This window comes from Anomaloglossus baeobatrachus, chromosome 9, assembly GCF_048569485.1.
Source record: "Anomaloglossus baeobatrachus isolate aAnoBae1 chromosome 9, aAnoBae1.hap1, whole genome shotgun sequence".
NCBI classification, from domain to species: domain Eukaryota; kingdom Metazoa; phylum Chordata; class Amphibia; order Anura; family Aromobatidae; genus Anomaloglossus; species Anomaloglossus baeobatrachus.
Genome location: NC_134361.1, coordinates 55,588,529 through 55,615,538, shown reverse-complemented (window position 1 = coordinate 55,615,538; position 27,010 = coordinate 55,588,529). Strand labels below are relative to the sequence as shown.

The window sequence follows — 27,010 nt, the reverse complement described above, 5'->3', positions numbered from 1 at the left end:
GCAAAAGTATAGAAGGTTATAAATAGCATAATCTTACAGGTAGATAGAAGAGCGACCAAGATTATTAGAGGAATGGGTGGGCTGCAATACCAAGACAGGTTATTAAACTTGGGGTTAGTTAGTTAGGAAAAACAAAGGCTTAGGGGGATCTAATCACAATGTATAAATATATGAGGGGACAGTACAGAGACCTTTCCAAAGATCTCTTTACACCTAGGCCTGCGACTGGAGCACGGGGGCATCTGCTACGTCTTGAGGAAAGAATGTTTAATCATAATCACAGATGAGGACTCTTTACTGTACGAGCAGTGAGACTATGGAGCTCTCTGCCGTATGATGTTGTATTGAGGGATTCACAAGTAAAATTTAAGCAGAGCCTGATCGCATTAATTGAAAAATATAATATTACCAGTTATGTATATTGGATTTTATGACAGGGTGTTGATCCAGGGAACTAGTCTGATTGCCGTATGTGGAGTCAGGAAGGAATTTTTTTCCCCATTGGAGCTTATTTGACACATTGGGGTTTTTTTTGCCTTCCTCTGGATCAACATGTTAGGCTATGGGTTGAACTAGATGGACTTAGAGTCTCCCTTCAACCTTAAAAACTATGAAACATTTTTTTTCCCTGGCCACCTTGTTTTATACATATAATCCTTGTACTTTCAGGAAGAGTTTTCAGCAGGCTTTAAATCATCAGAGACAGGTTGGCAGTGACAGATAACGCCTCTATACAACAGTTAATAACAGTATCCACCACTCCCAATAGGTGATGTCACAGCTCACCCAGCTCTTCTTCCCTTTACAATGACCTTTGCACACGCTTATTAGATGCTTAATTTCAAAACATAGGACTTTAGGGGGTCTGACCTTTGCTGCTAATGATCATGTAAAATTCCTAATACAACAGGAAGTTATAGTATAAAATAGTCCTAATGGATAATGTGAAAAAATGAAAGATTTGTTTTATATTTTTAATAAATGATGTGAAATTAAACAAAAGCATTGCAAAAGAAATACCCGACTAACATAAGCAATGGATAATTTTCTGATGACGCTTTCCCTTTAAGCACATATCACATATTTGTAATGCAGATTGGGCTGAGAAAGACTCACTTCAGTATGACTTCAAGGCAAGAGAGAAAATGGATCCCCCGAACACTTACATCATCTGAACCCCATTGTTACTTGCAAATCTGTCCAGAACTGATATGTTTTGGGTGCTTTGGAACACTGTTGATACTTACGCATTGAAGATGTCACCTAGGTATCTAAGTTGCTGTATTACCATGCAAATATCATATTTACGCTATTATGGTGTGACGTGTGTGCTGGTTACTGCTGTTAGCTAGTGGTTAGGCTAGGGACTAGCTAGTCTTACACCCATTCAGTAAGCTATACACTTCTTTGCATATTGAATGGTTGTTATATTGTCACGTGAATGCTGGATTGAGAAACCTTTCCCCTTATTAGGCTACATGCGCACGCTGCTTTTTTTGCTGCTTTTTTTGCTGCTTTTTTGCTGCGTTTTTGGCTGCAGTTTTGTCAGCTGAACTTTCTGACATTTGACTTCCCAGCAAAGTCTATGAGAAGTCAGATTTGTCATGCGCACGTTGCAGTTTATTTGTCAGCGTTTTTTTTGTCAAAAGTTTGTGACAAAAAAAATGCACCATGTTCATTCTTTCCTGCGTTTTTGTCAACATTTGTCACCCATTGAAATCAATGAGGGCATCAAAAACGCAGGAAAAAATGCATGTTATCAAAAGTGGTGCATTTTACCTGCCTTTTACCTGCGTTTTTGCTAGCAAAAACGCAGGTGATTTGTCAGGAAGTGAGGTCAGGCAAGTGGTCCCGTCCCGTCCTCCATGTGTTCCCCGAAGTACCGCTGTCTCCAGGGGAGATTATGTGGAGGACGGGACTATCAGCGGCGGCAGCGAGAGGGGGATGGACATTGGCAGCTGAAAACATTGATTTTTATCTCTCTCTGCTGCCGCCGCTGATAGTCCCGTCCTCCACGTGTTCCCCGAAGTACCACTGTCCCCAGCGTGCACGCACAGGGGAGATGATGTGGAGGACGGGACTATCAGCAGCGGCGGCAGCGAGAGGGAAAAATCAATGTTTTCAGCTGCCAATGTCCATCCCCCTCTCGCTGCCGCCGCCGCTGATAGTCCCGTCCTCCACGTGTTCCCCGACGTACCGCTGTCCCCAGCGTGCACGCACAGGGGAGATGATGGACCCCTCTCACCGCCGCTGAAAGTCCCGGGCTCCACGCTCCTGCCGGCTCCACGCTCCTGCCGGCTCCACGCTCCTGCCGGCTCCACGCTCCTGCCGGCTCCACGCTGTAGCGCGATCAGCTGAGCTGTCACTGAGGTTACTCGCGGTCACCGCTGGATTCAGCGGTGGCCGCGGGTAACCTCGGTGACAGCTCAGGCTGATCGCGCGGCTGTCTTCATTAGCTGCATGGAGGTGACAGGAGCGGCTGTGTTTGCTGCTTCTCCGGTCACCTCCATGCAGCACAGCTGGATGCGACGATGGAGCATGCTGGATTACGCCGGACATGGAGGGTTTGTTGGGGTTAATAAATTGGTAATGAGGGAATGTGTTTGTGTTTTTTATTTCTAATAAATGATTTTATGTGTGTTTATTTACTGTAACTTACAGATTAATTATGGAGGGTGTCTCATAGACGCCTGACATGATTAATCTAGGACTTATTGGCAGCTATGGGCTGCCATTAACTCCTTATTACCCCGATTTGCCAACGCACCAGGGCAAATCGGGAAGAGCCGGGTACAGTCCCAGAACTGTCGCATATAATGTATGCGGCAATTCTGGGCGGCTGCTGACTGATATTGTTAGGCTGGGGGGCTCCCCATAACGTGGAGCTCCCCATCCTGAGAATACCAGCCTTCAGCCGTATGGCTTTATCTGGCTGGCATTAAAATTGGGGGGGACCGCACGCCATTTTTTTTTAATTATTTATTTATTTCTAATTTTTTTTTCTTCAATTCAACAAGCTTTATGGGCTTGTTTGAACTGAAAAATACATGAAACATTTGTTGACAAAACTGCAGCCAAAAACGCACCAAAAAAGCACCTACATTTTTTGTGACATTTCCAGGCTCTCTCTGACACGGTGCAGTTTTGGCTGCAGTTTTGGCTGCAGTTTTGGCTGCATTTTGTGAACACGAAAAAGAAGCAGCGTGCGCATGTAGCCTTAGACTCCATAACAGTTTAAGAAATCAGTGTTGCAAGTGATTGTGTAGGAATGCATTAAGGAAAAAAAGTCCCCAGTGGAAACTTCCTTTATAATGACATGACAGGGTGCCATTCATTAGGACTGGGGGTTGTATTGAGTCATTATCTGTCTTTTGGTAACATAGTCATGGGATAGTGATAAATCTACTTTAGCACGAGTGCCCAGCCTCCTCAGAGCCTACAGAGAACATGAAAGATTCCTGTTTCCTGACGGACGCATGCAGATCAGACAGGCAGAAAAAGAAAAAGCTGCACAGCCCAGCATAGAGGATAGCATCTGAGCTAGCTTGCAAATGGGTGTAATGGCTCATACGAGAACGAGTGCTATCTGATGTTTTGTCTGATCACCCTCGAACCAACGTTATACTATAGGGCAGTGCCAAATAGAGCCAATTTGTCTTGAGAAATTAAAAAAAAAAAGTCACTGCATACTGAGATTGATAGTGGAAATTGGACGGTGCGCACCTATAAACTCTGTTGGCGCGTGTGAAACAGTGGACTGCACTCTAATGTCACCCGACTGCAGTCTGATAAATGCAGAGACAGCCGATGGAGAAGTTAAGTTCTGCATCTGCTCGTCATCTGTGCTCTGATTCTCACTTACCTTGTTTGTAGAAATAAGTTCTAGTTTTAGGCCTCATTCAGAAATCACAGATTTATTTTTTTTTTAATATGCAAAAAATGGTCTGAATTTAATCATGCAAACCAAAGAAAAAAAACCCTCTAAAATAGAGTAACCTTTATTAAATTATGCTAAAATCCCAAGCAAACAAATCCAAACAAAAAGGTGTTGTGTACTATCTACACAAGGGCAACTCAGTGGACGAACTACGTTGGGGTAGAGACCAGTGATGACCTGTGAGGAATAGGGTATAGGCTGTCCAAATCACTATATTAAGATCATGGGTCTAACCCTACACTTACCGCTGCCTAACACCCTAATTTTTACGGTGCCCCAGTTCCTCGGCGGCTGTTTTTTTTATGGACCTATAGACTTGCATTGGCGAGGTTGATCCGAAAATCAAGACCATAATAGGTATGAGTTCTACCCATGAAAAGAACAGAGATAACTAGTAAGAAACTGACATCCAGCTCTTGTATCAACAGGAGCTTACTGTACATGTGCTACCCCGAGAGGAGATGACATCCGGCAAAGACGCAAAATCTTGGGCAGTAGAAGCAGGGCAGACATATAATTGGTGCAACCTGTGCAGCTGTACAGGGGCCTAAGAGGTAAGGGGGCCCACATCTACCTCCAAAACAGGTACAATTGTGCATTTTGATGAGTTCTTGGACTACAAAGGGCCCATATATTGTTCTTAAACAGGGGACTGGGACAAGAGTGGCCTGCCAGTCAAAGACTGGGGGCTGGCAGTGGGCAAGGAATAGGGAGAAAAGCAGGAGAGCTACAGGTACAGATACAGTGTCCACACACTGCAAAACAGAAAAGCTCGATTTCTCTAAGGCTATGTGCCCACGCTGCGGAAAATGCGCGGATTTTTCGCGGAAAATCCGCGGATTTTCCAGAAATCTGCAGCACAGCTACTCCCCAGCCATTTCTATGGCATTTGGGAAATGCTGTGCCCACGCTGCGGATTTTTCCGCAGCGGAAATCGTGCGGATTTTCGTGCGGAAAAATCTGCAGCATGTCAATTATTGTTGCGGATTTCTCCGCAGGGTCTCATATACTTACCTGCCTTGATAGAGACCCGAGTCACTTCTCCGTCCGGTGTACAGCAGCGCGGTGGATCCAGCCAGGTACAGGAAGGAAGAGGTGGGCGGGGCCTGCACGAGCTCCGGTCATGTGACAGCCGGAGCTAGTTCAGGCCCGCCCACCTCCAGCACAGTGAACCAGATGCTGCCTGACAGTGACCCGGCCGCCGGAAAGCGAGGTGCTGCATGACGGAGGTAAGTATGAGCACCCCGATCACTGTAGCACTTGTTCTGCATGGAGGATGCAGTGCCGAAGCCATGGTACTGTATCCTCAATGCAGAAAGCCCGCACCATATCCGCACGACATTCCGCAGAATGGAAACAGACAGAAGTTGTGGTGCTGTTTCCTGGGAGCACCTGCGGAATGTCTAACCCGTGGGCACATAGCCTAAAAGTTCCAAATAAAATTCTACAATTGTTAGGTATTTATTAATAGGCTGCATGCCCATGATCAGGGTTTACAGCGTTTTTGAAGCAGCATATTTTTTTTTGCTGCGTCCAAAACGCTGCGTTGTACAGTACAAGTATAATGGATGGGATTTATAGAAATCGCCTATTACTGGTGCTTGTTTTTCGCGCAGTGTAAACTTCCGGAGCCACAGCATGCCAATTGTTTGCTGCGGAGACGCAGGGAGGACATAGTGAGAGACCGCAACTGTCCGAGCCCGGATCATAGGTATGGGCAGCTGCGGTCTCCTGCGGAGGAGACTCGTAGCCCCGCAGATCAGGACCTGTTGCGTCCATGACGCAGCGGGTCCTGATCATGTGCACAGACCAGGTCTTTACACACGTCACTAGTTAGGGGTATAATATCCTGATGACGACAGGTTCTCCTTTAACAAATTTTAAAAATTAGTTTTGTTACAACCTAAGACTTCAGAATCAAAAATCATAAGAACAATATAGGAAGCATGACAAATAGATGGGACGGTTTTGATGACTCCTATGCTTAGTGCGCCATCTAGAGGTGTGACATGTACATACAAAGATTTTCAAGTTCATCTAAAGACAGGGGAGAAGGACATGCATTGTGGCTAGTGATGATCAAGAACAACCATGCTCGACTCTTGTGAAAAGTCTCCGATGGTGCGGAGGGCACAGCCACACAGGCTGAATGGGGTAGCAGGGTACTTCCGGTAGTATCCAACTATATCTCTCTACATATGTCAGACACAATCTCCTTCTCAGGGCACCTTCCTAAATGTGTGTATTTCCTGCTGGATCTGTCAGGGTTGGGATTTAGAAATACTTATGACTTATTTGTATACTTTTGCAGTAATCTCATCATGCAGAATCTCTTCTCGATCTTCTGCTTGTTAGCTTGTGAGTTTCCAGTTAATCTTGCAATGATATGCAAGTAATGGCTCTGAATCGCTATTATGGCAATTAATTATTTAAGAAATGATGTTGAACTTCCCCCCCTTATTACTTTAAAAACCTGACATCTTCAGGGAGTTCTTCCCATTACTCTTAAAGACATGGCTGCAGGGATTTACGTCCGTTCGGCTAAGGCAGCATTAGTAAGGTCGGGCACTGATATGGGGTGATGATGCTTGGCAGGCAGTCAGGCAGTCAGGCAGGCAGGCAGGCAGGCAGGCAGCGGTCTAATTCATCCCTACAGTGTTTAGGGTTTGGCACCGACAAGATGTTTCACACCAAACCACTTTTATTCTGTATATAATGATGTGAGCGGTGGCATTGTTCTGCTGATAAAGAAAATGTCCTCCCAAACCGTTGCCCAAAAGTTACTTGTTCGATGTAAGGTAATGGTCCGAGCCAAAACTATGACGATCACATCGAATTATATCTACTTATCAAATTTTACTGTTGGCAGTACAGATATGAGGGTGCGCTCACACTCGCGTATAGCATCCGATGCGATCGGCTAGTGACACTCGGCACAAACCCTGCTGTGAGCGTGAGCCGAGTGTCATCTACTGTCCTACGATTCTCCCGAATGTGAGAATTGGAGCACAGGTGCGAAGAAGAAGAAGGAGAGATTAATTTCTCCGCGTATGTCGGACTGCACACAAATTTCACATGTACCCATAGACTTGTATGGGTGCGAGTGAACCGAGATACACTGCCATTCACAGAATGCTGCAATTTTTCTTTCTCATGTCAATTCGACATAAGAAAAATAAATTAAAAGCTAATCCTCACTGCTATATGCCATTGTGAGCACACCCTAAATGTAAGTCCCCAGACCCATCATAAACTCACCCTCCACGGTCTTCAACCATTTCCAGCGTTGCTCAAGTCTCCTGTGATTTGTGACCTGTCAGGAGCTTCAGCGTTTCATGTAGCGCCCCAAAGTTCCTCTTCAATACAAGTCTATGAGAGCCTTGTTCTGGCTCTCATAGAGATGCATTGAGAGCTTGTGATGTAACTTCTTACTTCCAGTCAGAAGTTACGGACACAAGATGATACCATGGAACAGACTGATGACGATAGAACGATGAAGCAGTCGGAAGCTGAGCATAAGACCGGGGGCCAGGGGAGTCGCATTTAAAGTGCCACGCCAATGCTGAAGAAACCCCCCACCCCCCGCTGGATTGGTACTTTAAGCCTCTGCTCTTTCTGGGATTTTCGGTCCAGCGGTCGGTCCTATCAGTGAACGACAGCAATCTCTGTATGCACACCAAAGAAAAAGACAGATGGGACATCCTACCTTTCTAATGTGAACAGGTGCAAACTGAACACGAAACATAGTAACAAAAAGGAGACAGTGGCACTCAGTCTTTTTCTTAGATTACAGGGTCATGCCTTCTGATTGAGCACTCCTGCTCTTCAGACTCAGGCGATTTTAATACTCCATTTGCAGGTTCCTGTTCGCCTATGAATTGGAGGTCTTTTTTTTTTTAACCCAAAGAGGCATTAGAATAGGCAGGGACCCAGCAAAAAGAGGTCACCTTGGTGTTGGCTGTTGGGCTCACATAAAACTGGCCATTTTTGTGTGCTAAGTATCTCAATTTTTGCATGTTTTCCATAGCAGTAATGCAGGTCTATATTCTCATATTCATTATTATACATATTTTAGCACTACAGAGTGAAACTGTCCCCTTTTTGTCTACATGCACACTGTCAATCACTGATTGGACCACTCACTGGAGAAGGCTGGATACAGCCGAAATGTTGTTGTTTTCAATAAATACGCTTATTTTCTGTGAGTTTACCATTTTTACTCTTATAGGAGTACCTATCACCGGGTTTCACTTTCTATGATTGCTTCCTGAAGGAACTCTCCTTGGAAGACACTCCGGGAGCACAACGGGTTGGCCACACCTGAACTAAATAGTTCATACACACACACTACATGGAGTTGTGCCCTATACTGAACAATCATCTGGTGAGAATTTCATTTCTTTCCCTTGGTCTTAAGCCTCATTTATTCCGATCACTACTACACTCAGATCTCCCCCTTTCCTTTAAGAAAAATCTCTGCATTATATTGAATCCTAAAGAGAATTAGATGATGAGCTCCAGTCACGTCTAACTTGGTGAAGATGGTAACACCTTTAATCCAGTCAAATAATTCAGAGACGAGGGTGATTTTATTCAGACCCTGATAGTCTATGCATGTGTCTGAGAGACCAGTCAATCTTATTTTTTTTTTACGAAAAGGAAGTCCGCACCGGCCAGAGATGAAGATTTTGGGATGAGCCCCATTCCCAGATCCTCTTTAATGTAGATGGACATTACATGTAGAGAACAGGATAAACTCTCTCTCTTGCTGATTCAGCACCTGAAAGCACAGGGTATGGAACAGCCTAATGGCTGATGTGGAGATAGTGCCTTCTGCTGGAAAAAAAAACAACCCATTGCTTAGTGTGGGGAAAAAGCAGGCAAATTGGAAGCAATCGAGGCAGAGTAGAGTTTTAGAGAAGATGGTTGAGGTAGAACCTTGCAGTAAGTCAGAACATAAATGATCCCTATTGATCTATCTGGTTGGATGACCAATCAATGACAGAAACAAGTATCCTTATACAAGAAATCCAAAAATCACCAATGAGTCAGACCATGGCAAAATTATAATAGAAATATCCTCAATGTATAGTGCTCCAATTTCTCTCAGTCCAGATAAGATACAGCCACAACAAGTTGTGGAGTCATTAGCAGAGATCAGTGGCGTCAGCAAAAATCCCCCCTCGAAACTGAAGTTTTACAGGATTTTGGCCTGAGCAGTCAATAAAATTCCGTGCCGCTTGGAATTCAATGAAAGTTTAAACTCATAGTAATCAGAGAAGATAACAGGATGGCTGGGAGAAAACCGGGTTAAATGCTGCGCTAGAAAAACCACGATTCCGATGGATAAAATAAATCCTTTCCTTTATTGGCACAAGTCAACGCGTTTCGAAGGCATATCCGCCTTCTTCATCAGGACAAGACAGTACAAGAAACGCGTTGACTTGTGCCAATAAAGGAAAGGATTTATTTTATCCATCGGAATCGTGGTTTTTCTAGCGCAGCATTTAACCCGGTTTTCTCCCAGCCATCCTGTTATCTGCTATTTCTGCATCGGGGCTGCTGCTGACCATTGCTGACCACTGTTGCATAATCTGCCTATATGCTTACATAGGAGTTGTGCCTGTCACAACTGAAACAGGTGAGTACCTGTCTCTACTTGTGTATCCCCTTATCTACCAGATAAGACCCTATTTCTGCGCTTGTTTATTCCACAGTTTTTTTCCTGATCCCCAGTAATCAGAGAATAGACATAGGTACAACCAGATTGTCTTTAGTAGAGGGTAGAGTTAATCACAAGATGATCCCTTCTCCTTCACCTAAGGGGCTGTTCCCCAACTAGTCACCAAACAAAAGCCACCAACAGATCATGTTTTCAGGATTTCCTTAGTATTGCTCTTGTGATAATTCCATCAAATGTGCAATACTAAGGAAATCCTGATCTGTTGGTAGGTCTTGAGGACTGGAATTCGGGAACACTGATCTAGGATCTAAAGTGTCTGTCTGACTTGAGTTTGGAAGATTTACTCAAGAATGATACTGCTCATCCGAATATAGACAAACTCTTTCAGTAAGGTGATGGGATCTCTTGACGAACGACAATTTATTTGGGCCAATTTGCATTCATTGGTTCTGTCATGCGGTATTCAGCTTTGCTTCTCCGGTGCTGACCCTCTCCTGGGGTGGGGGAGAGGGGGTGTTAGATCGGGAGTTAGGGTCACACTGGCTGTCCAGCCCTGGCTACCATCAAGCCTACCTCTGGGATAAAGGACAGGGCAGGGGTGTTCAGTCTGAGGGCCAGTTTAGAGGTCTCTGGCTCCAGTTACCCCTACACTTCCGTGACAGGTTCCTGTACAGCTGTTCTAGACAGATTTTGAATACGTTCAGGAGTTTGGGACAAGGGACTCTTGAGCTTTCTCTTTTGACCGCTCTTTAATACTGAATAGGCTGTCATAGAAGATAGCCAGAAGAACATTAGCTTTCCAGGCCAATTCAGTACACAACAGGATGGAATAGGGTCCCCCAGGGTTAATCTTTATTCTAAGTTACAGGATGGAATCAGTGGCTGGGTGGACATGACCTGGTTCATCAAACACTCTTCAGAAGGCCAGGAAGGATGGTGTAGCCCATGCCAAAATATCTTCATATAACAAAGAACTAAAATATATGCCACTTTTGACCTATCAGGAAAAAATGGCTGGGGGCAAAATTTGAAGTTCACAAATCTTCAGAAGGCCTTAGGATCATCATAAAAATGAACAGGAGTATGTAAACGTGAAGATTATTCCCAAAGAGAATGTCCCGGTTAAGTACTAGGTTGTGGGAGGTGTTGAAGTTAAAGGTGAAGCCGCAGGAGTTTGAAGCAGAGAATCCACATAGGAGGGGTGATATCGCACCGCCTGGTAGTTCATAGCAAGTTGTATGACCAGTCCTGATCTATCTTCAGTATCCAGCAGTAACAGTTTTGATGCCACATCACCCTTGTATCCATGGTTTGAGTATTCTGTTAGGCTACACCTGGTGAGGCGGATTCCCCGAGCTGCAGGTCACATGAGCCGAGGTCGATGGCAAAGGGTTGAGGACTTAGACAATAGACTATGCTGGATGGCAAGCAAACAAGCGGAGCAGGACACCCTGGTAAACTACATCCTCTAGCGAGAGGTCTAGTAGTGTAGACAAACATTAGACCAGGTGATCCAGTCTCACTTGCAGAGAAAGGGAACGGGGGAGCTAATATCGTCATTACCAATGATGGGTATCCCGAAGTCACAGGGTCCTCGGGGTTTGAGATCAGCCATAAACCATATCAACTGTTGTTGGTTGGGGTGAAGTCAGCTTCCCTGCCAGTTCAGGAAAAATGGAAACTCTCGATTCCTCCTATGCAGGGGGAGGAATTGGAGGAGGTGCTGGAATCCCTGACTGCGGTATCTCTGTCTGCCAATAATAGGTTGATCCAGGGTTATATTGTCCAACAAGCATATCTCACTCCCACCTGCCCTGTTTACTGTGGACCGTTCCCGTACATTGGAATGTCCGCGACACCACATTTCAGGGGCAAATTTTATACTCATGATGTGGAGTTGCCCAATTATATCCTCATTCTGTCATATCATCCCTTCTGACTATACCTGTTCCATGTGACCCCTTGCAAAATTTTCACATAATGATCCCACGATCCCTCCTCTACTACCCCAAACAGACAGTTTGGGGTAGTAGAGGAGGGATCGTGGGATCATTATATGAAAATTTTGCTTAGGGAAACCATGTTCATAGCTAGGAAATTGATAGCCCTTAGGTGGATGGGTGGCTCTGACCCAACCGTAAGATCCTGGATTAAACTGGTCAACTCGATTATACCTTATGAACGGGTGGTGTATTACAATAGGGGGTGTCCAGAAAAATTCAATAAATTCTGGGACCTTTGGAACTCCTCTCCCAGTACAATTTCAGGAAATTAGTGTGATAGATAAGATATAGCTAACGCCCCCCTTGGTGTTAAGAGTGTGGAGCACCCCCCAGTGATATTTTAAGTTGATACTAAGTTGACAAATTCCTTTTTTGTTTTATTTGCTTAGAAAGTATATTGAACTGGGCTATTTGTGTGCTTAATACTAATATCTGATGGATAGGCAAGTACTAAAGTGTACAGACAATAATTTTGTTTTAGATACAGCTGAAGTTATGGAGGCTTCGCCATATTTTACTATCCTGTTTATGATTAGATACGGGCTCCCCTATGTTATGTCTGTACAATGCTATATACAATTGATGCTGTATTGTGCTTGATTGTTTCGGTTGTTAATAAAACAAAGTAAAAAAAAACAATAACCCCAAAACATTAGACCAGGTGAAAGGTTGAACGTGAAGTCTGAACCAGAATGTATATGAAATTTGTAGAAACCACATTTATGCAGAGATATATTACATCATCATGTGGCCAGTCTCTAAACAGAACTTCATATTGTACACAGCAGATTAGTGATAAAGCAAGTAGCAGAAGCAGACTGCAGAAACCACAGGAGTTCACAGAGACTATTGCAGCATATACAGAAATGAAGCGGAGCCCAACCCTGGAGTCGAAGTCTACTCATGTGGTACCACAACACAGTGTTGACCCGAGGCCAAACTGTTGTTTCTATTTCACATCATTATTGACAGGCTTTCAATAAGATTTTTATTTTATTTTATTTTTTGTGTTACACTTTTAACCATCAATAACATTTCCTGTTACGTCATTGGTACATTGTGATTATATTTACATACATTTTCATTACTCAGAATATCTAAACAAAAAAAGCTTCAACTTTACTACAATAGTTAAAAAATGTAAACAAGTTTTTTTTCTCTTTTTTTTTCTTGTTTTTAAAGCACAATTGGGGTGGAAAGGGGGCACAAACACGAAAGCAGAAAGGGGGAAAAAAAAACATAACTCAAAAACAAGAATCCCCTAGAAGGAAAATGAAGTCATTATCTCGTCTACCCCCCCCTGATCGTGAAGGTAAGGAATGAGTTTTTCTTCTACACTTTACACAGATATATTGTGCCCGGGTGTGCAAAGAAAGTGTCACCGATCAAGCAAAATTTCACAACAGAAAAGGAGACGGGGCAAGTGGCAACTACCAAATTCTGAGGATTCAAATATTTTTTTGTACAATGTGTTGACCCATTAGAAACGTGAAAATTTATTCCAAGAATAGGTACCACCAAGATAATATCTAAGTAAAGAAAGTAAAAAGGTGCAAAAAGTTTTAGGTAAGCAGGACTGATGTCTACTGACTGAACTAGGATGACCGGGAGGATTGACTGATCTGTATAGGAAGTATTAAAGGAGAACTCTACTTCAGAACATTTTTAAGCCCAAAAATATATTAAAAACTGAGTCATTTTACATATATCAAATGACAAATTTTAAGTGGACGGCGGCTTCTTTTCCGTTCACATCCAAAATTAAGTTTTGCATTTTGCAGCTTTTTATGGAACAATACCCTGCAGAAGGAAGCTGGTAAGACTCTTACATTGTTTTCCCCAGAATCTACATCACCTATGCCAAAATGCCACATAATGTTACCCAAATTAATGGCGCTGTTTTTGAAGTGTTATTCTCATTTTGGTAAATGGGTAAAATTGCAAAGTGCCTATAAAAACAAGCATCTCTGCAATTTTCTTGCGATAAAAAATTCTCTCCATTTATCCACCATCTCTACAGTCCGTAGTGGTTCCCAAAAGCAAAGAGCGCAATGATTACACATAGTGTTGAGCGAGTAGTTAGCTATTTGTACTGGCTATGCTGTTAGCGAGTACTGTCCGCTACTCGCATATACGTTACGAGTAGCAGGCGCAATGTAAGTCAATGGGAAATACTCACTAAGTAGCGAGTAACCCGAAAGCCGTACTTTTCATGCGAGTAGCAAATAGTACGGCTTTCGGGTTACTCGCTACTTAGCGAGTATTTCCCATTAACTTACATTGCGCCCGCTACTCGTAACTAATATGCTAGTAGCGGACAGTACTTGCTAACAGCATAGCAAGTACGAATAGTCAACTACTCGCTCAACACTAATTACACGCTATGGAGCTTGTAAGCTCTGCTCTGAAGCTGGCTAGATTGAAGAATCCAGCCGATGTCAGCAGCCCTGCGCTCCTCCGATGCGGCAGTGGTAAAGTAGTGTCTGCCAGCAGCATCGGAAAGGGTTCAGTCTGGGCCAGAGGTGCAGCCATGTCACTGGCCCAAACTGTAAATCTAGCAGCAGCGCACAAGCCCACTGATGAGCTGGAAGCCTGGAGGCTGGGAAGTGGTGCGCACTTTAAGAATGATACAGAAATAACCCTTTAAAGGGGTTGCCCAGGCTTGGGACAAAAGACTACACTCACTCTATGTGACTGCAGACCGTGGAATTATTGGCTGTACCCGATGAAAGAGTTTGATCAACTCTGAAATATGCTGGCCAACAAAGCACTATTTTATACATTTTGGACCATAGTCTTCTAGCGGCTGCTCCACCCCCCCCACCCGAAACCCCCCCCCCAGCAATTTTGGGTTCATGACCCACAAACTGCTGATTGTTGGCACTCTGTCATGACTCCCCAGTATTATTGGTTCCAATGGGCGGTCACATGACCACATGCATGTAATTTGTAGACTTACAGTCACATACCAACTAGTCTTATTTGGCTTCTCAAAATCCATTTCTGCAGAGAGGAGCCAAATGAGACTAGTTAGCATGTGATGGCAAGTATGCAAATCGCACATACGCAGTCTTGTGACCGCCTGCTCGCACCAGAAATGCAGTGGAAGCGCAATGGGTGCCACAATTCAGCTGTTTGTGGATCAAGAGCCCAAAATTGTGTTTTGTTTTTTTTTTGGGGGGTTTTCTTTTTGGAAGCTACCAGAATTCAGCAACCACACGCTGTCACAATTAAGCAGTCTGCAGACTTCTATTCCAAGTTTGGATGACCCCATTAAAGCTCCTTACATACTGTTGTATTATAGCGCCATGCAGCAATTATCTAATTTAATGCCAAGAATGAGATCAGACCCTGTGCCGATGATATCCGATCCTATCCTTGATATACTACAACATGGCTATGTGCACAGAACAGAAGATTAATATGCAGAACTAGGAATTCAGCTCTGGAGGAAAAAGGAGTGTAAGATGATGTAACACAAAACCCAAACTAAAGACAGAAACCAAAAATTCAGCAAATTTACTCTATATATATATATATATATATATATATATATATATATATATATATATATATATTAGAGAATGTTTTTGGAAGCAGAGTTCGACTTAGTACAGGATTTTGTGTGGCGGGCTGAGCTATGGAGCCCAGCAAAGCTCGGCGTGGTGTAGATGAAGACTATGATGTAAGGACGTGTGCCCGCTGTACATTATGTCCACAACAAGAGATCTAGACTTGTGAATCATGATAAGCTACCAATGATACACACGTGAGATCCTCACAACCTCTACAGTGGGACAAGTTACTAGTGCATGACCCCTGACTTTACACAGATGACTGCGCCCTGAAGAAAAAGGATAGGTTACATTCAGCAATTCTCAAAACCAAATACTCCAGTTAGCTTTTTTGCAGCCGGCCATAGGGATTCACGGAGAATTCACCTGCCGGAATATAAATCAGAAAGATATTATTGCAGCAGAATGCACAGACCAGTTTTGTTCATTATGGGAATATATTATTGTTTTGATCACCAGACCTGAGATACCCAAATAGATTTAAACGAATAGGAATTCCATATATTTAAGTATGGAATAAATCATACAATATTCAAATGTTTCTATACATTATAATACATATTAGAGAACCGTACAAAGCAATATAAGAGTTATAAAAACACAAAATGTATGTAGATCAATCCCATATAGGACGGAGCAGCACATACTGACCTAAGACTAAAACACATGGTATATCTACGAATAACCACAAGGGGGCAGCAGAGTATAAACTAAATCACAAAGTGCAGAACAGATAAAATGCGCTATACTTTAAGGCCCTGTGCGCACGCTGTGTTTTTTGCCTAGGATTTACAGCAGTTTTTGCTGCAGAAAATGTTCATAACCTTTCTGCAATCCTCCAGCAAAAACTATGGGGAAAAAAAAAATGCGAGCACACTGTTTTTTTTTTACCTACAGGTTTTTGCTGCAGAATTTCTGCAGCAAAAAGAATAAGCATGTCATTTAATTTCCGCAGGTAAAAAAAAAAAAAAACTCAGGGACCAACCTGCGAAAAAACCATGGCAAACCACTGGTGCGTTATTACCGCGTTTTTTGCTGCGGGTGCGGTATTCTGCCAGAGTGTGCAGAATTTTCTTAGAAAAAGAACATTTCCCAGTGTGCACATAGTGTTAAAGGAATCTGTCAGCAGGTTTTTGCTACGTAAGCCAAGAGCATCATGATGTAGGGGCTGAGACAATGATTTCAGCAATCACATATTAGGCTGTGTGCAGTTGTTTCAATATAATGAACGTTTTATCACCAGGATATTATCACTGCCTGGACTACAGCTCATGTGAGACATGGTCCAACCACGCCCCCTGCACTGATCAGCAGCTGTCAATATACAATGTACTCAGAAAGTTGCTAATCAGAGGTATAGGCGGGGTTAGGCTACTTTCACACATCCGGTTTTTGCTCTGCGGCACACTACGGCACTCTGCAGAAAAACCGCAACCGGTTTTTTTTGCCGCCGGTTGCGTTTTTTTTTGCATAGACTTACATTAGTGCCGTATTGTGCCGCATGGGCTTGCGCTCGGTCCGGTTTTTGCCGCATGCGGCAGATTTAGCCGATGCCGCGGCCGGATGGAACGTTGTCTGCAACCTTTTTTGCTCCGGCAAAAAAAAAAACGCATCGCTCCGCATCCGGCCGCTGCGGCGCATTTTCACTGCATGCCTATGGACGCCGGATGCGGTGCGATGCGGAAAAAAATGCATCCGGCCACCGCATGCGGTTTCTTCCACTGCGCATGCTCAGTAGCGTGCCGCAACCGGAAAAAAACGGACCGGCCGCATGTAAAAACTTATGCAAAGGATGCGGTGCTTTCGCCGCATCCGTTGCATAGGTTTCACAGCCGGATTGAGCCGCAGTGCTCAAACCGGATGTGTGAAAGTAGCCTTAGCCTTTCAGCGCTGCTACATGCTAAAGATAAAAACTCTGATTACAATCAGAACTGCAGCAGCCAGCATGTAATGGAGACTGGAAATCATTTTATTATATATCATATATATTTCTTTTTTTTTTATTTTATATATATAGATATATAAAAAATTATATAAAATTATACATATATGAATAAATTATAATGTATGTATGTATGTATGTATGTATGTATGTATGTATGTATGTATGTATGTATATATATATATATATATATATATATAAAAATTATAATATACTGTATATAATGCAATGTGTATATGTACTAATTTTGAGATTCCTTTTTTTTAACCAGCATTTTTTCTGCTCTACGCTTTTGGTCCCATATTCATCATTGCCTTTGCCCCTATGTTTTGTGCCTTTTTTGTTTGCACCCAAATCCTTATTGTATTTGTACTTTTGTGAAGTCTGTTCTATATTATCTCGTCTGGATATTTTCCTCCCAACTTTGTGGATGGAATTTTGCGATTCCAGATGGTTTCGCCTGATTCATCAAATACAATTTTTCAAAAAGTAACAACATTTGAAGCAACTTCACTAATAATTTCCTTTGTTTTTTTTTTTTTCTCGAGTATGCCAAATTTTTAGCAACATTTTGGTTCCAAAAGACGCAAGAACAGTTTAAGACGGAGAAAACTGTAATCTTTTTGACCCATGTGTCAAATTCATGAATTGCATGCGCCATTGTGATGAATTTGGTGCAAACCGGCAGCTACTACCACAAAACAAAAAAGTTAAAAGTTTCTTTAAAAACCTTGGAAATAATGAATCACGGCTGAATGATTTTAATGATACTTTGCTGCTCGCTCGTGGATAATAGTACATATGTATATTTCGTACTTTTGCATATATGACCGGGTGTCCAGTCTTGCTTTGTCTTTATGTGTGAATTTCAAGATAAAATCAACACGTAAAATATATATATTTAAGTGAGAATGAAGGAAGCTGATTCTACAAGACCTCACGCTTTTCTCTAATATGGATTAGGTTTGCCAATTGTGCTTAAAGGATGTATGAATAATGGGGTCTTTGGATAGGTCGTCCATATGTAATGATTTGAATCAAAATTGACCCTTAAAATGATCAATTATACGAGATCTGAAAAATATATGGCAGTTTTGGACCCAAAATTGAACTAGTCTTGTTCACGGGCTACATTGGGTATCGCAACGTCATCCTTTTTACTTGGATAAGGCAGTTTTAAACGGGCAGATTTCTGCCAAAAACAAGCGTCAATCAACGATATATTGATTAGATGATTTGCTCGTTTAAAGGCTGAACCCCAAGTCACACCAGGACCCCACTACATAGAATTATGGGTATGTTTTCACAGTTTTTTTTAGTAGTTTTTGGACTAGAAACTTAAGAGGAAACTCACCGTATCATTATCAAAAACTTGACAGTTTCTGCTTTCAAAACTTAGCAAAAAAAAAACAACAAAAACTATTGTAGTCGGCAGCAGATTTCGGGCGGTCTGCAATTATTTAATTTTTCTAGGGATTAGAAAAATTCTTATACTGCCAAGTTCTGCAATATAACACATTTCTTGTGAAGGTATAGATCCGTTATAAGGGTATGTGCACATGTTAAGTATTTGGCACAGAAATTTCGGACATATTTCTGCATCTCCTGGCAGGAAAAAGAGTGGGAAAATATGCACTTTTTTATGCTTTTTTTACCCTCGTTTTTGGAACAGATTTTGCCTCGCTCATTAGTTTGGGCAAAATCTGCTGCAAAATTGCTGAAAGAATTGACATGCTGGAGTTATAAATCTGCACCAAATCTGCAAGGGAAAATACTCAATGTGTGCATGAGACTTTAGGATTCTCATTCACTTTCTAGCATCAAGAAGCCCTTCAGGTTTTGAGACAAAACTGTGTAGGAAAAAAACGCAACAAAAATGCAACAAAACTGCAACTTGTGCACAGGCCCTAAAAGGTCGTAGTGCAAAAACTCATTAAAAAAATATATCTTATCAGAAAATAACATTGTTTAAATCCTGGTTTTGTATTACAATTATTTTCGCCCTTTTTTTTTTTTTTTTTTTTTTTAAATTCTCCTTATAATAAAAATTGAACATCTTGCAATTGGCAACACTGGCCTCTAGGGCTTTTTTGTTTCTTTTTAGACTCCATCTTCCTGAATGATGATAAAGAAACTGCTTTAAAGGGAACCTGTCCCCTAGAATATGCGTTCTGACCTATGAGCAGACGCATGTGTGCCCTAATTACACCTCCCTACCGATCCCTGTGTTGTAAAATTGTATAATATGAAAGTAATAAAAAACATTTAATTATTACCTTCATATTTCCTATGTAAATTAGAGATCTTTTGGTCACAAGGGCGGCGCCTTGCCCCAGCATACTTTCCATGGTATCACGCCCCTGTGGGCGTGATACCATGGAGTCACATGAGCGACGTCACAGTCGCTCATTCTATCCTGCGCATGTTTACACTTACTATTGCGGCAGGCTTCTCTTTCGGGTTCTCCTTGTCAGTTTCAGATGCGCACTGCGTGTCTGAAGCCGGCGCGTGAACACCCGGAAAAGAAGCCTGCCACAATGCGCGCAGGATAGAATGAGCGACGGTGACGTCGCTCATGTGACTCCATGGTATCACGCCCACAGGGGCGTGATACAACGGAAAGTATGCAGACGTCCATAGGGCAATGCGCCGCCCATGTGACCAGAAGCTCTCTAATTTACATAGGAAATATGAAGGTAATAAAACATTTTTTAATACTTTCATATTATACAATTTTATAACACAAGGATCGGTAGGGAGGTGTAATTAGGGCACACATGTGTCTGCTGATAGGTCAGAACGTATATTCTAGGTGACAGGTTCCCTTTAAATTCTTAAAGTATGAGTCTAAAACATCCAAAGAGGACAGTGTGAAAATTGCAGGATTACAATTTTTTTCTTTTTAACTGCGACTTAAAGAAAACATTATCTATCTATCTATCTATATATATATATATACACATACACACACATTATATATATATATATATATATATATATATATATATATATATATTTATATATATATATATATGTATATATATAATGTGTGTGTGTGTGTGTGTATATATATATATACACATTATATATATATATATATATATATATATATATATATATATACATATATACATATACACACACACACACATCTATCTATCTATTTAGATAGATATGTATTTTTTTTTTATACACGTGTAACACAAAAACCTGATTAAAACAACAGGCCATTTTCTGATGCCAGCTTAAACTAAAATGAAGAAATAATAACTTCCTGGAATCACCACTAGGAGGCGCTCATAATTCAATAGTAAAAGAAAAATCAATAAACTAAATAGCTCCTCCTGGTGGTGATAACAGAAAATCAGAAATTTACAAGTTTACAGCTTTAAAGGGAACTTGTCAGGTCCTGTATGCACCCATAACCACGAGCAGTTCTGGCTGCATATCTCTAATCCATGCCTAGCAGTCCCAGCCTATAGTAGCATAGATAAAGGGATCTTTAGAAATTTTTTTTCTAAAGATCCTTTATGATATGATAATGAGCAGAGGGACTAGTTGCAAGGGCATTAGCTCACTTGAGTAGTCAGCCCCCTTAGCATGGTAGCACGCCCCTGTGGGCATTAACATGCTAATAAATGCGCACCGTCAGAGGCATGGCCGCTCTTCACCTCTCTGCTACCACAGCTGGTTTTCGGCTCACTGCGCGTGATCAGAACGTCCCCGGACTTCCGGTCAAGAGCACTACACCAATTTGAAGCCGGGACTCGTACACAAGGCTTTAGGCTATGTGCGCACTGGGAAATGGAATTTTTTTGAGAAAATTCCGCATGCTCTCAAAGATTACCGCACCCGCGGTAAGAAACTGCGGCAAACCGCACCCGAAAACCGTATGCGGTTTGCCACGGTTTCACAGCGGTATTGTTCGCGGTTTTGCTGCGGTTTTGCCGCGTGCGGGTTGGGATGTGCTTTATTGCATTCAATGCAATAAAGCACATTGAAAGAAAAAAAAAAAAGTCATTTAATTCTGAGATAGTAGATAGATAGACAGAAGAATAGATAGAGGGATAGATAGATAGACAGACAGATAGAGGGATAGATAGAGGACAGATCGCTGCATTTCCCACGGTCGGCAGTGAGTTCACATTACCGGCCGTGGGAAATGACCGGTAATTACCTCTGCTGTCTGCTGCATTCATTCAGCGCTGTGTCTGTGACAGTCGCGGCTGGATGTAAGCAGCGCAGGACCTGTGGATTACGCCGGAGCTTTGGTGCGGGAGGGGTTAATAAAATGGTGAACGAGGCTTGTTTGTGTTTTATTTAAAATAAAGGATTTTTCGGTGTCTGTTTTTTTCACTTTACTTACGGGTTGATCATGTCAGCTGTCACATAGACGCTGCCATGATCAAGCCTGGAGTTAATGGTGGTGATCCACCACCATTAACCCCTTGTATTACCTTGCTGCCACTGCTACACGGCAGCAAGAAGAGCCGAGGACACTCCCGGTGCTGCCGCATAATGCATGCGACAGTGCCGGGGCAGCTGCGGCTGGTATTCTCGGCTGCGGGAGGGGGAATGAGGCGGGGGACATTAACCCTGCCCCTCTCCCTCCCCAGCCTGAGAATACCGGGCCGCTGCTGTGTGCTTACCTCGGCTGGACGGTAAATATACAGCGGAGCCCACGTTCTTTGTTTTCTATATTTCCGTTTGCTTTCTATGTGGGTTCTCTGTGTCTATGTGTTCTTTGTCTGTGATGTGTCTGTCTGTGATCTGTGTTTGTGTTTACTCTCTGCACGGCTTCCTCTTCCTGTAATGACATCACTTCCCTGCAAAACTGCAGACAGGCGATGCACATTACCGGAGGTAAACCGCGAAATACCGCAGGGAATAACGCAGGAAAACGCAGTGAACCGCACAGAATTTGCTGCCTGCGTTATTCCCTGCGGGATTTCACGATTAACATTGGAGTCAATGGAGTGAAATCCCGCAGCGACGTGCGGAAAAGAAGTGACATGCAATTGTTTTTGCTGCGGGAATCCCGCAGCAAAACATGCAGCTGTCAAATTCCGCCTAGTGCGCACAGGATTTTTTTTGCCCATAGGTTTTGCTGGTGATTCACTGCAGAGATGTTATGAACATTTTCTGCAGCGAAACATGCAGCAAATCTGCGGAAAATCCGCAGCAAAATCCGGTAAGTGCGCACATAGTACGCATGACCGGAAGTCCAGGACTTCCATTCATGCGCACTGTTCCAAAATCCAGTGGCGGGTGCGGTGGCAACAGAGGTGAGACTGATCATGCCTCTGACGCTGCGCATTGATTAGTATGTTAGCACATAGACAGGGGCGTCCTGCAATGCTAAGAGGGCTGACTAGTGTGGGGAAATCAGGACTAGTCCCTGGTCTCATTAGCATATCATAAAGACTCTTTCGAAATACTTTTTCTAAAGATCCATTTATATATGCTACTAAAGGCTGGGACTGCTAGGCAGGGATTAGCAATATGCATCCAGAACTGCTCATGGTTTTGGGTGCATACAGGACTTGCCAGGTTCCCTTTAAAGAGAATCTGTCGGCAGGTTTTTGCTATTTAATCTGAGAGCAGCATAATGTACAAGGAGAGGCCTCAATTCAAATGGTGTTTAACTTTATGTGCTATAGTTTCAACTTAATCAGTATTTTATCAACAGGAGATTAACACTGTCAGGACCAGGTCTAAAGGTCCAGTCACACTAAGCAACTTACCAGCGATCCCAACAACGATAGGGATCGCTGGTAAGTTGCTAGGAGGTTGCTGGTGAGCTGTCACACTGCGACGCTCCAGCGATCCCACCAGCAACCTGACCTGGCAGGGATCGCTGGAGCGTGGCTACACGAGTTGCTGGTGAGCTCACCAGCAACCAGTGACCAGCCCCCAGTCTCCTAGTTACAGCACACATCAGGTTAATTAACCCGATGTGTGCTGCAGCTAAATGTGCACAGAGCAGGGAGCAGCGCACAATGCTTAGCGCTGGCTCCTTGCTCTCCTAGTTACAGCACACATCGGGTTAATTACCTGATGTGTGCTGCAGCTAAATGTGCACAGAGCAGGGAGCAGCGCACAATGCTTAGTGCTGGCTCCTTGCTCTCCTAGTTACAGCACACATCGGGTTAATTACCTGATGTGTTCTGCAGCTACATGTGCACAGAGCAGGAGCCGGCACTGACAGTGAGAGCGGAGGAGGCTGGTAACAAAGGTAAATATCGGGTAAGCAAGGACAGGGCTTCTTGGTTACCCGATGTTTACATTAGTTACCAGCCTCAGCAGAAGCCGGCTCCCTGCTCACTGCACATTAGTTGTTGCTGTCTCGCTGTCACACACAGCGATCTGTGCTTCACAGCGGGACAGCAACAACTAAAAAATGGCCCAGGACATTCAGCAACAACCAACGACCTCACAGCAGGGGCCAGGTTGTTGCTGGATGTCACACAGCGACATCGCTAGCAACGTCACAAAAGTTGTTCGTTAGCAGCGATGTTGCTAGCGATGTTGCTTAGTGTGACGGGGCCTTAACATGCAGACCAGTCAGTCTAATCTGTGTAACCTTGCCTCCACCAGTGATTGGCAGTATAGACCTGCCAATTAGTGGTGTGGGAAAGGTTATACACAGCTCACTCTGACCTCAACTACGTCCACAGCAGAGAAAACAGGGATTGTATCAAAACTGTGTCAAGCAGTTTGATAAGTGACATCACTGGAATCGGGCTCTCTGCCCCTACATTATGCTGATCTCAGATTACATAGCAAAAACCTGGTGACAGATTCCCTTTTAAAGGTAACTTGTCAGTCAAACAATGGGCAGCATGAATCAGATCATGGCTCCACAATTGCTGCCAGGTATGGGTTTTTTTTTTCATAATGAGCTCCAGCATTTCAGGAAAAAAAAACAAAACTTTGTTTGTCTAGGGGCGCTGCCGGACCAGTCTCATCGCTTCCTATGGTCCCTGGCCAAATCATCATACTGTGTTTGAATCAGCCAGGCTCTGATTTATGCTGCCCAAGATTTGGGCTCAGGTTTCTTTTACCTTCATATCTATTGGGAGGATATGATCTGTATTAGGAGACAAAAAAAAAAAAAAAAAAAAAAAAAAAAAAAAAAAAGGGATTTGACATCTAGGAGGAAAAAAAAAAAAACATTAATAGTCACAAAACATTAGATGAAGAAAATGATCTGCTGTTCGAAATAGTGGACACTGATCTTACGGATTCTGCCCGGGACGTGGAAAGAAGACGCCACCGTAGGATATTCCTAATTTACATTAAATCATTAATCGGTCCATGAATTTATTTAACTTATAGATGAAAAAAAAAAAAGTGCAGAATGGCAAAAAGAATGATCTGTCGGGGAGGTGCGGGGTAATTAGCAGCACAATTTTAGCTGAGGGAGTGGAGAAAAGTGGTCAGATGGGTAACGCAAAGGATCATTATTCGTCTGTATGTTCCCGTGCGGAGGCGTCTGCTGCAGCAATATCTGACGGTCAGTTTTGTGGCTTATTATACTAGGAGTGGAGGCCATTAACGTACAGGCTGATTCTGTCACAGTTCAGATTAGGATATATTTTTCTTCCTGTTGATGAACACCTTGATCGCGCCGGTGAAATCTGCAGAGAGCAGCACTTCTGTGTGATCAGACTTCAAAGCACCTGGAGAAAAAAACCCCCCAAAAAAAAACCAGTATAAATAAAAACTGTAGTATAGTACATTTCATATACAGTGGAACCTCGCTTAACGAGTAACCAAGTTAGCGAGTATTTTGCCTAACGAGCAAAGCTTGCTGTAAATTTGTAACTCAGTTTACGGGCAAGCTTTGCTGTACAAGCAAAAGACTCACCGCACCCACTTCCGATTCTGTACATCCACCGCCCTCTAACCCACTATTGCAGTCCACACAAACACACACAAGCACGCACAAGCACGCGCACACACATATTATGCTCACCTTACCTTCTTTTCCATCGCCGGCCTCCTGGAACTTGCAGTTCGCCGGTACAAGATGTGTATCGGGAAACCATCGCGACCGATGCCGGAACTTCCGCTGCCAGAGCTCTGACATCAAAGGCAGGAGCCGCTTGCCTCTGATTGGCCAGCCCACTGCCTTTGAGTATCCGGTATCAGTCGCGATAGTTACCCGATACACATTCTGTAGTGGCGAACTACAAGAACCTTGAGGACGGCGATGGAACGGAAGTAAGGTGAGCATAATATGTGTACCTTCCGTTCCATCGCCGGCCTCATGGTTCTTGTAGTTCGCCGCTACAGGATGTGTATCGGGTAACCATCACGACTGATTCCGGATACTCAAAGGCAGTGTGCTGGCCAATCAGAGGCAAGCGGCTCCTGCCTTTGACGTCAGCGTTCTGGCAGCGAAAGCTCCGGGGCATTGGTCGCGTTACTTACCCGATACACATCCTGTACCGTTAAACTACAAGAACCAGGAGGTTGGCGATGGAACGTAAGGTAAGGTGAGCATAATATGTGTGTGTGCGTGTTTGTGTGTGTTTGTGCATGTGTGGAATGGCACAATAGGGGACCAGGATGGGACATTTAACAAGTTGTGGAAGGAATTCTCAGCATTGCAATGATTTCCTATGGGAAATCTTGCTTTGCTGAACGAGTAACTTGGTTAACAAGCACAGTCCCAGAACGGATTGTTCTCGTTAACCAAGGTTCCACTGTAGTGCCCAGTACATGCTCCTTAAAGAGGACCAGCCACCAGGATTTTCCTATATAAACTAAAGCCAGTGCTATACTGGCGCTATCCTGCTGCTTCTATACATACCTTTAGTTGTGAGATCGGATGTATAGTTTCTAAAATACAGGCAAGTAAACTTTGTGAAATGCACTGTTATTTGATTGATAGGTGCTGCAGAATATCTAACAGGTGGGTTGGGTTTTGCCAGTTATTCTCACCCCTGTCTGCCTGTCTGTCCTTCCACCCCATGTCTCTGTTATTACAAGGTGAGGAAGGAGGGAGGAAGTTCAAGGGGGAGGAAGGACAGACAGCAGACAGGGGCGGGAATAACTGGCAAAACCCGACCCACCTATTAGATATTCTGCAATACCTATCAATCAAATAACAGTGCATTTCACAAAGTTTACTTGCCTGTATTTCATAAACTATACGTCGGATCTCACAACTACAGGTATGTATAGAATCAGAATGATAGTGCCAGTATAGCATTCACTTTAGTTTATATAGGAAAAAAGAGAATTTTGTTTACTTACCGTAAATTCTTTTTCTTATAGTTCCGACATGGGAGACCCAGACCATGGGTGTATAGCTAGCGACCTCCGGAGGACACACAAAGCACTACACTCAAACGTGTAGCTCCTCCCTCCGGGCTATATACACCCCCTGGATGACAATCTACCCAGTTCAGTGCAAAAGCTGAAGGAGGACATCCACCCATAAGTAGAGATAGAGTAAAACTCGGCAAAACCAGCACTCTGTCTACTAACAACAGCCGTGAAGCACACGGAACAAAAAAACTGCCAACAGGCAACAGGGAGGGAGCTGGGTCTCCCATGTCGGAACTATAAGAAAAAGAATTTACGGTAAGTAAACAAAATTCTCTTTTTCTTTATCGTTCCTTTATGGGAGACCCAGACCATGGGACGTTCCAAAGCAGTCCATGGGTGGGAAATAAACGAAACGGAGAAGTAGGCAAAACCTAACTTCACAAATGGGCGACAGCCGCCTGAAGGATGCGTCTGCCCAAGCTCGCATCTGCCGAAGCATGAGCATGCACTTGGTAGTGCTTATAAAAAGTGTGCAGACTGGACCAAGTGGCAGCCTGACACACTTGCTGAGCCGTAGCCTGGTGCCTGAAA

General features: G+C 43.3%; 1 protein-coding gene across 1 annotated transcript in view; it reads right to left on the bottom strand.

Moving 5' to 3' along the window:
* Nucleotides 1-24,432: 24,432 nt before the first annotated feature.
* WDR44 (WD repeat domain 44) overlaps nt 24,433-27,010 on the bottom strand; it is a 163,273-nt gene continuing 160,695 nt past the window's right edge. Inside the window, exon 20 of the mRNA XM_075323720.1 lies at nt 24,433-24,822. Coding sequence (XP_075179835.1) covers nt 24,728-24,822 — 95 coding nt within the window. The 3' untranslated portion in view covers nt 24,433-24,727. The remainder of the gene's footprint in view (nt 24,823-27,010) is intronic.